This window comes from Drosophila serrata, unplaced genomic scaffold (genome assembly GCF_035046125.1).
Source record: "Drosophila serrata isolate PLE 108 unplaced genomic scaffold, ASM3504612v1 contig_8, whole genome shotgun sequence".
Classification (NCBI taxonomy): Eukaryota; Metazoa; Arthropoda; class Insecta; order Diptera; family Drosophilidae; genus Drosophila; species Drosophila serrata.
In genome coordinates, this window is record NW_028256906.1 from 726,696 (window position 1) to 738,959 (window position 12,264).

The 12,264-nt window shown below is 33.3% G+C and overlaps 2 protein-coding genes across 2 annotated transcripts; both read right to left on the reverse strand.

Annotated features, from left to right (window-relative positions):
- Nucleotides 1-7,795: 7,795 nt before the first annotated feature.
- On the reverse strand, nt 7,796-9,226 carry LOC110184418 (uncharacterized). Its single transcript, XM_020952953.2, has one exon. It carries the CDS (start codon nt 8,557-8,559, stop codon nt 7,939-7,941), a length of 621 nt encoding a protein of 206 aa, XP_020808612.2. The 5' UTR covers nt 8,560-9,226; the 3' UTR covers nt 7,796-7,938.
- Nucleotides 9,227-9,734: 508 nt separating this feature from the next.
- On the reverse strand, nt 9,735-12,057 carry LOC110184417 (E3 ubiquitin-protein ligase MARCHF5). The gene is made up of 2 exons (XM_020952952.2): nt 11,365-12,057; nt 9,735-10,802 (listed from the first exon to the last, which is right to left on the reverse strand). The coding sequence occupies exons 1-2, from the start codon at nt 11,884-11,886 to the stop codon at nt 10,089-10,091; spliced, it is 1,236 nt and encodes a 411-aa protein (XP_020808611.2). The 5' UTR covers nt 11,887-12,057; the 3' UTR covers nt 9,735-10,088.
- Nucleotides 12,058-12,264: the final 207 nt, after the last annotated feature.

Genomic DNA, 12,264 nt, shown 5'->3' on the forward strand with positions numbered 1-12,264 from the left:
ATATATCCCAAACGATTTCAACTGTCTTCAAATTGCTCTAAACTTATGTTATTAGTGGAAAATTGTGGAAAATAGTGGAAATTGTGGGATTAAATAGGCTGATCTTATGAGAATTTTACCAAATGGGAGGGAATAGTGTTTTTAAATGAAATATTTTAATATGAATTGATTATTCTTGACTTGTTATAACATTTACTTTAATTATTTTTAACTAGATCACAAAATATGAGCTGTTTGAAATTGGGAAAAGTTATAAAAAAGTACATTTTTAATATTAATTTTAATAGAATATAGATTTTAAAAGATTTCATATGCTTTTTCCCTATTATTATTTATGTATTTGTATGCAACATGAAATATATTTTAAATATATTGTATTATATGTATAGGCATTAACTTAAAATATTATTAAGATCTTGTTAAATATCTAAAAATTAACACATAATTAGTGCTTAATTAGTACTTAATTGCTTAAACCTTGAATAAGTCTTGAGGTTTTTTTTTAAATGACAAATGCTTTTAGATCGTTCTTAATTTTTCATTTCTATTTATATATTTCGTATTATTATCTATATTATTTTCTCATTTCGCCCACTCATTTGGTCATCTAAAATTAATGTTCTCATTTCAAAAAAAATGTCTTTTAAAATCATTCAAATTGAAATGTTTTAATTGGGAATAGTAAATCACATATGAAATCATAAGAAAAATGTATAAATTATACCTTTATTCAAAATCGAAATATCTTTAAGATATATTTCTGGATTCAATAGGAAGTATCTAAATTGTACCTTGAACTAATATATATTTTAATCATCCGAGGATTACTTTTGAATGGGGCTTTGTTTGACTTTTCCACCGGGTGGCGTTAATTTGCCGGATTTACCTCAACCTCTATCTTTACCTTTACCGTAATGGATAATATTTGCCAAGTCAGGTCTCTCCGCAGGCCATCTCTTTCCCCATGCATATATCCGACTCTTTTCACTGCTGTTTTATTTTGTTTTGTTTTTGTTTTTTAAACATATCGTGCCGAGGTAATTTTCATGCAGTCATTCCTCATTCATTAAAACGTCGCCGAAGAAGTATGTATTTCTTTCTTTCTGAAGAATGGAGAAGCAACAGCAGCTGCAGAAGAATCCAATCCAGAAGAAACCAAAGACGGAGATGGAAGACTTTTGGCATGGCATTAACCTGTAGAACTCCTTTCACTTTACATTCTAATTCCAAAAAGTTCCAGCATTCGCATACCAAGAGCTTGTTACCATGGTCAGGGGGGGTGGGGGGTAGGAGGGGGCACAGGTGGTCAGGTGAGGTGAGGTAAGGTGAGCCAGAGGGGGGAGGGAGGGTGGCATTCTCCGGCATTCTTCAGTCTTGGCCTGCCATCTCGCTCTAGCGAAACCTGAATGCCCGCTGAATGCTAATGCTAATATAACGTAGTGTACCTGGGCCGAATTTCCCCTCGGGCGGCCTATAAAAAATATATGTGTAAATGTATATACACTCAACGAAAATTTAGGGATAAATCTAAAGGGGGTTTTCTTTTCTGGAAAACCCGAAAATGGGATTTATAAAATCATAGTTATTGGAAATTAAATGAAAACAATTATGTATCTGTAAAATAATCCAAGGTTTTGCAACTCTAGGTAAAAGTTTTCTAAACCTTTTCGTCGGGGAATGATAGAAAATATTAATATATCGATAACATATTGATATTTCATGCAAATGGAATGATATAATATCGATACTTATACGAAATCGAAAACCGATACAAATTTATTAAATAACATTTTTCGATAATTCGTTTATACGATAAATATGACACATCTTTTACAATATACATATATCTATGGCTGATACTGTAGCTTAGTTTAATAAAGTTTTAATTAAGCATATAACTTACAAATAATGTAATATTATTATATAATATTTTCGATATTGAGTAATCTAATCGCACCAATAGAAGTAGAAAATTATACAATTATGTATTTAATTATTATTTAATTATATTTATTATTAAATATTTATATTCTATTCTTTAATAATATTAATATTTATACGCTAATTACCATTCTTTTCAATGTTTAATACTTCGATACAACAAAGTTTATGTAACTTTTAATAAGACATTGAGTAAGATATATTTTTCGTTATATCATATTACAATTTTCTATCGAACACTTATAAAGTATGTTGTACTTGATGTTTTCTTTTTAAAATATTAAAATTTTTTACCGTGCAATCCTTTTTTTTAAGTATGAAAAAAAGTAAAATCAAAAAGAATTCCCAACTGTTAAGGCCCAACTATCGACCGAAGTTCGTAAAGGCGGCCAAATCGATGGCACAAATAAAATATTTAATTGCCCCCGCCTCCTTTCGCTTCAGGTGATATGCATTATTAAGTAACTGCAAAGCGTGGACACACACACACACACTCAATAAAAAAACAGGGCCACGGAAGTATCTTCAAGTGCCGAGCAATGCAATTAATTGAAGCGAGGTGCTCAGTAAATTAAGTTATATGTTATATAAATATATAATCACAAATGGAAATTGAGATCTGAATTGTAATGCAAGCGTCAAAGTAAATTCTTTAATTCAACTGGAGCAGAGAGACATATAGACAGACATTTACCTGATATATATATGTATGTTTCTGATAAGGTTTGAAGGTGGAAAATTTTCAGAAAATTATTTCAGTGAGGAAGTGTTGGAATACCAAGATAACCACCAGATAAATACTGAGGAGAGTGAGAAAGAATAAAAGGGGTTTGCCCCTATTAAGAGATGACAGCCCCAAAAATTGTGCAATTACATTCATAAATGATAATAATGTCATATCTTTACATAGAGGAAATTTATTTTTAAAATGTTAGTCTTTTAATAGTTTTATATTAATAAATTCATTCTTATTTGGATTGGTTATTATTATTACTTTATTATAGTTATGAATTTATTCTTTTAACAATTATGTATGAATTTATCTTGTTTCAAAAAAAATATAAAATATTCTTTTAACATTAAGTATCTATGACCAGTAAGTAACTCTGGACAGTAAGTATCTATGACCATTAAGAAACCTTGATAAGTGATACTCATTAAACATTAAGTATCTATGACCAGTAAGTAACTATAATCAGTAAGTATCTATGACCAGTAAGTATCAATAAACATTAAGTCACTCTGAACAGTAAGTAACTACGATCAGAAAGTATCAATATACATTAAGTAACTATGAGCAGTAAGTAACTCTGAACAGTAAGTATCTATAACCAGTAAGTAACTATAATAAGTAAGTAACTTTGAGCAGTAAGTAACTCTGATCAATGAACATTAAGTAACTATGATCACTAAGTATCTATCACCAGTAAGTATGCATGTATGATCAGTTACTAACTTTGAACACTAATAAACAATGACTTGCAACTTTTGTAACACAACACATTTCTAAGACTTGGTCGGCAGAAGACACTTCGTTCCGGGGATGTTAGAACCTGTTGGGAATCATAAGTACAGGTGTGCGAGATTTATTTTGGAACAAATTTTATGAGCAAGCAATAAAACTATGGAGTTATTCTTCTATATAATTTTACTAGTATATATGTCGGAGCATGGCGAATCGGTGGACTATATATATACATATATATAGCTTCCTTAGGAAGGATCAAAAAGTTTTAAGACAAAAAATGATTACTTTTCTAGTTTTCAACAGATTTTCATCAAATTTTATATATAGCCATTGTTTATTAATCTAGAATTTTGTGTACAATTTTATGAAAATCGTATTACTATATCTGCCATATATATTGGTAAAAATAGAGGAATATATATATAGGAACCGATAATATATTTAGACACCCATGATATATATAGTTACCTATTATATATGTACATAGATAACCCCTAGAAAAAGTACGTTGACAGCTGTTAAAGACTGCTGCAGGAATAGTTTACCTGTAGCAGGTGTGATAAGAACCCGGGATTGAGGATGGTGGGTGAGGAGGGGGGACTTTTGTTTTTCCGATTTCGAAACGGCCTGGTCATCGATATCATCTGGGGGGCAGACCTATAAATATAAATGCGACCAGCGACCAGCGAGACTGCGTCGTATATCAAAGAGTGGACGACGAGTGGAGGAGCTGTGAAGCTATAGAAAGAGGAGTTCCATTCTCATCGAACTGCGCCACTCCAAGCAATTACACTGCCAAAAAGCGATTAATCATCCCCGCCGCCTATTTGGACTATAGCAAAAGCAAAAGCAATAGCAATAACAATAACAATAACAATAGCATTGGCAATAGCTATAGATTAACATAGCCGATGTCTGAGACTGATTCTGGTTCGGATTGAAAGCCATCGATGCTGGGCCTTAAGCCTCATAGAAACACTGACACACAGTGAGAATTTTAAGGCTATTTAAAAAAGATTTCTAATAGATTTCTAAAGCTTTTAAAAAATTTTAAATACATATAAATAGGTAATTATAAATACAATAATATTAATTTAAATATAAAATATATATATAGTAAAAGGCTTATATGAAAGAGACCTTTTTTCAATATAAATAGTAGTACGACATATTAAAAACAAGGATTTAAACAAAAAACTAGGAGCAACCAAGCTAAATAAAACATAATAGTTAAGGGAATTAGAAGATTAAGTAATTGGAAAATAAACAATAAAGTAATATATCTTCGGAAGGTCAAAATTTATATACCCTTGAGTCATAATATATTTTCAATATTTTTATGTGCAATTTTTTAGGTAAAATTAAAGTCTAAAAATCTCATAGGTAAGCCAAAAATGCATTAATTTCGATTCGGAAAGCAGCCCTATGTTAATTTTAATGAGGTTAACAAATCTACATACTCAGTATACAATTTAAAAAAAATGATTTTTTTTGGAAAATTTTGTCGATGTAACCCCTTAAAAAAAAACAAAAAAAAATTAAAATTTTTTTTGTTTGCCTGAGATGGCTAGATCGATTTGGCTGTTCATGCTGATCAAGAATATATATGATTTATAGGGTCGGAAATGACTCCTTTACGTGTTACAAGCCTTTGACTAAAATTATAATACCCATGGAAGGGTATAAAAATCATTTTAATTAAGCAAAAGGTCCTACAAAATATTGAAATTAAAATAAAGGATGTGAAATATTCAATCTTAAATAAAACATTTTTTATAATGCAATAAAATTAACAAGAAAGTCTATATGTTCTATAGTTTTTGACACTTATAAAGAAGGTCTAGGTTATGCTCTGAAAAATATCATTATTTCCAAATAGTATTGGTTTTAGACAGTCCTATGCCAACTATATCTAATCCAATAACTATTTATTGATTAAGTAACATTTGTGTGTTCTTTTCTTATATATTTTTATATAAGCTTTTCAATATTTTCTGCAAGTGTTTCCACTCATGCGTAGTCGCTGAAGAGTCCGCCGCACAGGCTCATCTAGATCTAAAGTGCCACTTGCCACTTGCCGCAAATTCCCTTAATCATCGCCCGGTGTAATAAATCTAATTTCCCCCCAAGAGTAATCGAACAATCGATCGATCGATCTGCATATATGTATATATACACATATGAAGCACACAAAAACCAATCAACTTACTGGAATAGCCTTCACTCTGCCTAACAACAATGACAACGAAAACGACACTTCAAATACAGAATAGCTATTCAGCAATAAAATCTAATAGAAAATTGCCAGCTTTAAATTAAAATGAGGAAGGGAACCAAGGAAAACCACAAGTAAGGAAATATAATATTTCATTTCAAGAATTTTTAAAACATCTTAAAGAATTTTCCAAAGCTTTAAACTCTCCCACCACCTTTTTGAAATCTTTCCCAAAAGCGGATGTGTTTCGGCCAAGCTCTCCCGCTCCCTTAAGTACAAGTCCCTGATCTTTAATACCCGGCCAATGCCACGGCTTGAAACTTAGGGAAAAGCTAAAGAAAAACAGACAACAGATCCGCGGATCGATGGACAATGCCAGCCAATTACCAGCGATAACAGACACAAGACAACAAATTCCAATATTTTCTGTAACAACCAGTTCTGGGGCTGGGCTTCGATTTCAGTTTCGGTTTCGGTTTCGGTTTCGTCAGTCAGAAATTAGCACGTAACTTGGGCTTCAAAATCGGAACCCCACCCCAAAAAAATAAAAACAAGCCGAAAACCCATTGGCACTAAGTCATAAAAATAACAATGAACAAGACACAAGACACGGCCCAAAAAAAAAAAATTGTACAACAATTTTGTTTTATATCTTTTGTTTTTTTTTGGTTTTTCTTGTGTTTTGTTTTTTGTATTTTTTTTTTCTTATTTCTTGTGACTGTCATGCCCATTGAGCACGCTTTTGAGGAGGGGGCGGCGGGTTAGGCCTTTTTGGTAGCCAAGCTTCACTGTTTGAATTGTGCGTGCCCCTACTTACCGTCGATTTGTTGACATTAGGTCTTAAAATTTATTAGTTCTTATTGTCAGCAGAAAAGGGGTTTTTCTCAACACACTACACTCTTTTTTAAGGGGGTATTAGAGGGGTTTTTGGGGGTATTTTTAAGAGGGAGAAGGGGTTCCACAACAAAAAAAAACCCTGGGCGTGTCCAATGCGATTTTGGTTACTTAATGCCCTCAGGTCGAGCATTTCGAGCGGAATGCAATGCCATAACAATTAAATTAGTGACAATTAAAGATCAAGTAATTTAATTATCAATGAAAGTGAGCCATGTCTTAGTTCTGTTTCCTTTAAAAGTGAAATGAAAATCCTACTGTCTCTACAGATTTTCCCAACAAATATGGTTTTGAAATGTTCAAATAATAGTTTGATGTAAGCTTACACAATACACCCTTTTTCTTATCAACCATTAAGATTTTATACCATTTAGGAATCGATTACTTTTGTGAAATACATAGATTAAGTATTACACAAAAGAAATCATTTCTAAAATGTCTAAAATATAATATGTTTTAGGCTTCTATAACACACAGTGTTTCTTAATTATGTGCCAAGAAAACTTGTTTAAAAATTATCCAGAAATTGTTTGATTCAATTCTAAATCACAACATTTTCCTAAAATATTTTCCATAAAAAAAAAAGTTTAAAAACTATTTAAAAACGGTTTTACTTAAGCTTCATAAACCACATCACTTGTTTCAACTACTTACCATTAAAAATTGGCTTAAACATATTTAACACATTTTATTCAAGCTTAGTCTAATTCTGCTTATTTAACTGAAACTGAATCAAGTCTGTAAACTTTAAGCAAAAAATAAAAGTAATTTCGGGAAGCCCAATTTGAATTATGGGGTCAAATCGGAAATCGACCCTAACTAAGATTTAAAATTTCGCATACTTTTAATTAATATTTATAGAGATTTTTAGATGACAATTCAGTTTAAAAACTTCATAACTCAGCCAAAATGAAATAATTTTAATTCGAAAAGCAACTCTATGTTAGTTTTTAATAGGTTTTTAAATCTGCATATTCAATATAAAATGTATTTCTTTTTTTTTCAATTTTTTGATCAATTTAACGATGTTAGCCCCCAAAAAATTTGAAAAAAAATTGTTCAGTCTGAGATAGCTAGATCGACTCCCCTGTGGATGCTGATCAATAATATATATGAATAATAGGGTCGGAAATGATTGCTTTCCTACATTTTAAACTTCTTACTGGAAGTATAATAGGGATATAAAATAATATATAAAAAAAAAGCCTAAAAATTCTTTCTTATGTGAATCAACCCTTGTTTTTGTTTTAATTGTGCATAAATATAAACACATTAAATTTAACATTATTTTGTTGCTGCAAAATTTATTCAACATTTTGCTCGTTCAAGGGTTCATTGGTTTTAAGTACGGGTTCAGCTTGGAGTTACTTCAAAAACTAGCAAATTTGATCCTTGAAAATGCAGGAATTCTCTATATATTTTACTTCTCTCCCGATACGGCCAAGGCAGCAAGAATAAAGAATCCTGACCAGCTGATGTAGGTAATGGGCATAGCGCTGCGCTCGACCCATTTATCCTCAACGTACTCGGCCCCGAACTTGGCCATGAAGGCAAGGAAGGCCATTCCACCTAATTTCCAGCTGCTGTCGTTGATGGCCAGAAAGACCAGCGAAGTGATATTACCCAATATGGTGAGAACCTTTAGGGTATCCAAAGTGCCGAAGTCCTCGTTCTCTACTTCGCTCCTGAACAGTCCCAGAATCATACTTATTCCAAGCGGGACCAGGAACATGCCATGGGCCAAGGCTATATTGTTACTCTCCGCGGCCAGATATAGATCCACATTGACCAGCGGCAAGGGTATAATCTCCATGATTCTAGATGTCACCTTATGGGCTTTTCTAAAATGATTGCGATGGTCTTCATCATCATGATGATCAACCAGGGCATGGAGCAGACCCGTCAAACCATGACAGAATCCAATGAGGCAAGCGGTGAAGGCCCAAGGATGCTCAGCAGGTGCAGCCTTGACGAAACCAAACCCAGTGGCTCCACAAAGGACCACATTGAGTACACAGGTCACAGCCTTACGGTCCGACATCCCGAAGGTGGCTCCTCAAAGACAGTCTTTTCCAATGGTACAGTTGAGAGTTGATTTTGGAATCTTCTTTCAGGCTTCCAGAAATATAAATAACATCTAAACTTGAGCAATTCTTTTGTTCTTGATCTGGATCTGGGTATTATTGATGATTCTTCGACTTGATTTCGTAGATTTCTTGGATCAAAACAGCTTAGCAGGAAGAAGTTCAACGTTTTTGGAAATGGGTCTTCGTCTTGATTGACAATTGCTTGTATTTCTTGGATCAAAAGAGCGCAGAAGGAAGAAGTTCAACGTTTTTGATAATGGTGATTCGTCTTGATTGATAATTTTCTGAATTTTTTGAATTTCTTATACCAAAAGAGCGCGAAAACAAGGATCGAAATTATTTAATACGCCCCAAGACAGGGGAAAATTTTACTTTTACTTTTTAGATTTACAAACGAGTTGCCTTTATTTGACTTTCGAGAATGTGTCGACCGAAATGTTGAACGAGATGTGTGAAAATGCTACACACTCCTAAGACTGACAAATTTGGAAACCCAACAGCAAAGTCAAGGCCTACTATATCTCTGAAAAGGGAGAAAATTATATAGCTTAGAATTTAAAGAACAGAGTTAACAATAAGTTCGGTTGCTTTAAAAAAGTAAATTTACATAAACAAGGAACTTAAATGAAGAAATTTTCATCCGTAATATAAAATAGGAACAGCAAAAAAATATATATACAGATTCAATACCCACATTTTATGGAAAGTTTAATAGATATAATATAATAATATTTCTTACACTAAAAAATATATTTAATGTTGCAATAAAAGCATTATCAATTACTAATTTCATCGGAAGCAAATATTAATAAGATACATATAACATTAGGTTGCTTCTTTAAAAAAAGCATTGCCTTAACGTTAAATGCCGAATTTTTTTTTATATTTTAATATCAATATAATAAAGTTTACAATATTTTGAATGTTTAAAATTAATATATAACAAAGTTTACTATATTTTCGATATGATGTTATTTTTGTGTATTGAACTTTTCCTTCCGTTAACTAAACAGATCTTAAAGACTCTCAAAGATCGATAAGAGTTTCTAATGCTTATCTATTTGCACTATATTATATATTTTTATTTATATTTAATTCCCAATGCACCAGATAAAAACAATTCCACAGATTAATTTTAACAATTCTTTCCAACAATTTTATTATTGTGTTCCTTTTGTTTAAATTTAGAAATTGACGTATAAAAAAAAACAAGTAATTTATTATATTCCTTAGTACTGCATCTTCTTTCTTGAATCATTTTCTAAATTGTATAAATTTGATTTGAAAGTATATGAATGTGATTGATTCCATTAATTGTGCAAACAAGGTAAACGATTTGTCTTCCTGTGTAGTATCTCCATGACTTGTGTTCAAAAATATATATATATATTCATATGCTTCCTTAATGAATTTAGTTCTGTGGGTTACCAAAAAATAAGACATGTTTTTTAGTATTATCCTGCTCCTTGGATCCACAAGGAGACTAAGTATCATCTTCTCCAATTGAGACACTGTAATAGTCCTGGTTTGGCTGGGGAGCACTTATTTCTGCCTGATTCCCATCCGCATTTGGAGTTGTCCCATTGTCCATTTCGTTATCTCCAGAATTTTCACTCGAATCGTAGTATTCAACAAAGCCAGCATTTACACGTACATTATTTCGATTTTGATCCTGGGCGGGTGCCTCTCGAATCTGACCGCCCATATGGAGTCGCACATTCTCATCGGTGTAGTCAAGGATGCGAAGGCGACGATTGCGAATGTACAGCTTCTGGCGAAGATAGATCTTTAGCAAACCCTTGGCCACGATGTAGGTGATGCCACCGAGAAGGGTGCGTTGCACCGGATCCTCATAACGATAGAAGAGCAAACTGCCCACAAAGGTGGCAATTGTGGGCAGTAGCACGGCACCGCAAAAAAGTCGATCGATATTAAGGGGATCCGCAAAGGGATTTATCTCGACGGGGGGTAATCCCTCGGAGCTGCCGCCTCTGTTCTCAACTTCCGGTTCCCCGCTCCAATGCAACAGGGGGAGCTTCCGGAGGAAGTTGTACCTGCTTCTCATGATCCGCAGGACGAAATTCTCCCAGCGAACGAAACGGGACAAGATCAGGACCGTCGGTATGCCAGGGAGAATTATAAATACATAGGGACACCAGTCCTCGATGAGCTCAATGCCACGTTTTTGGCCCATGATCTAATTTGGAGATGGGGAGAAATAAGTTGGGGTATCAATCAAATATCGAGTTAATATCAATAGTTAGTATTTATATACCATCAATAGGAAGTTAAAAAAGCTAGATTTCAGCTCTAGTATTATAATATCTTCAAGATACTCTCATGTTTAATGTCTTTAAGATACTTTAATATTTACTTTTAGGCTGCAACATCTTAAAGCTACTTTCATATTCAATGTTAAGCGCTAATATCTTAAGGATACCATTATGTTTAAAGTTAAGCTGTAATACTTTCATGAAGGATAACTAAAGAATAATAATATTATTGAACCGTGTTTAAAAAATAGTTATATATAGATAATTGAAGTGAAATTCGAAATATAAAACAATATTCAAACGTTGAAATTTATATGTAAAAGTGGAAATTCAATGTGGTATTTTACATATCTGAACAAAATAATCCAAAATAGGAGACTAATCTACCAATATTATTAATGTTTTTGAGCTATATGCGATAATATATGTTATGATATAATGATATCTTTCTGATATCCTCGCTATATATCGTTGTATATATCATACCTGTACTACAGTAAAAGCTCCATATGTGAGCGCTGCCCAATAAACGCAGCCAAAGAATACACCAGCTGTTAGATAAGGACAAATTCGGCAAACTGCATAATCAATACACTCCAGGGCAGTGGCTAGTTTGTTCATTTTGGGAAACTTGATGATATATTCCGTCTGGCACTGCTGACAGACAACGGCTCGGAGATGATTGCCATTCTGTTTCTCATCGATCCAACGATAGAGGCAACTCTGGTGAACCCATTTGGTGGTACCACGGCATTTGCACGGCTGCAGCCACACGGCATGACGATTATCATCATCGGTGGCAAAGCAAATCCAACAGGTGCGACTCTGCACCGGTTCATGACTGTCAGAAAAATTATTAGAGCCACCACTGCCACGGGTCTCGGCGTGATTCAAGAGCTCAAGAGGCACAGCCTCCTCGTTTCCATCATTATCGGGGAAGTTATTATCGTTCAACTCAGATTGCTCCTGCTGCTCCTGCGGCTGGTATAATCCCCTGATCGCCTCCATTTCGAGGTCAAAGGTCAGGAAGTTGGCCGAGTTCTATTCGATTTTTTTTTTAACCACGTTATTTGTATTTCGTTTTTTCGACCCAGATATCTTTACAATTTTTTGAAAAATAAATATATATATATACACACACAACGAACTTGAAACCGCACAGCATGTAAAAACGATACTGAATGTAAAAACGAGAGACAAGTCCTAAAAGCTAGGCATAGACAGATATTTCAAAGCCTGGTTGAGCAGTAAAAAATTATAATATAAGTAAGTAGAAATTAAAGTAGTATTATTGATGACAAATTCAAATTAAATAATACCATATCTTAGCCAAAAATGCTTTCATTTCAATTCGGAAAGCTGTCCAATGTTAGTTTTTCACAGGTC

What these genes read in the sequence shown, in the direction of transcription:
- LOC110184417 (XM_020952952.2), bottom strand. Translation starts at nt 11,886, where the DNA reads ATGGAGGCGATCAGGGGATTATACCAGCCGCAGGAGCAGCAGGAGCAA. An exon ending in GAGCTTTTACTGTAGTACAG is followed by an intron (nt 10,803 to 11,364) that starts GTATGATATATA and finishes TCTCCAAATTAG; the next exon opens with ATCATGGGCCAAAAACGTGG.
- LOC110184418 (XM_020952953.2), bottom strand. Translation starts at nt 8,559, where the DNA reads ATGTCGGACCGTAAGGCTGTGACCTGTGTACTCAATGTGGTCCTTTGT.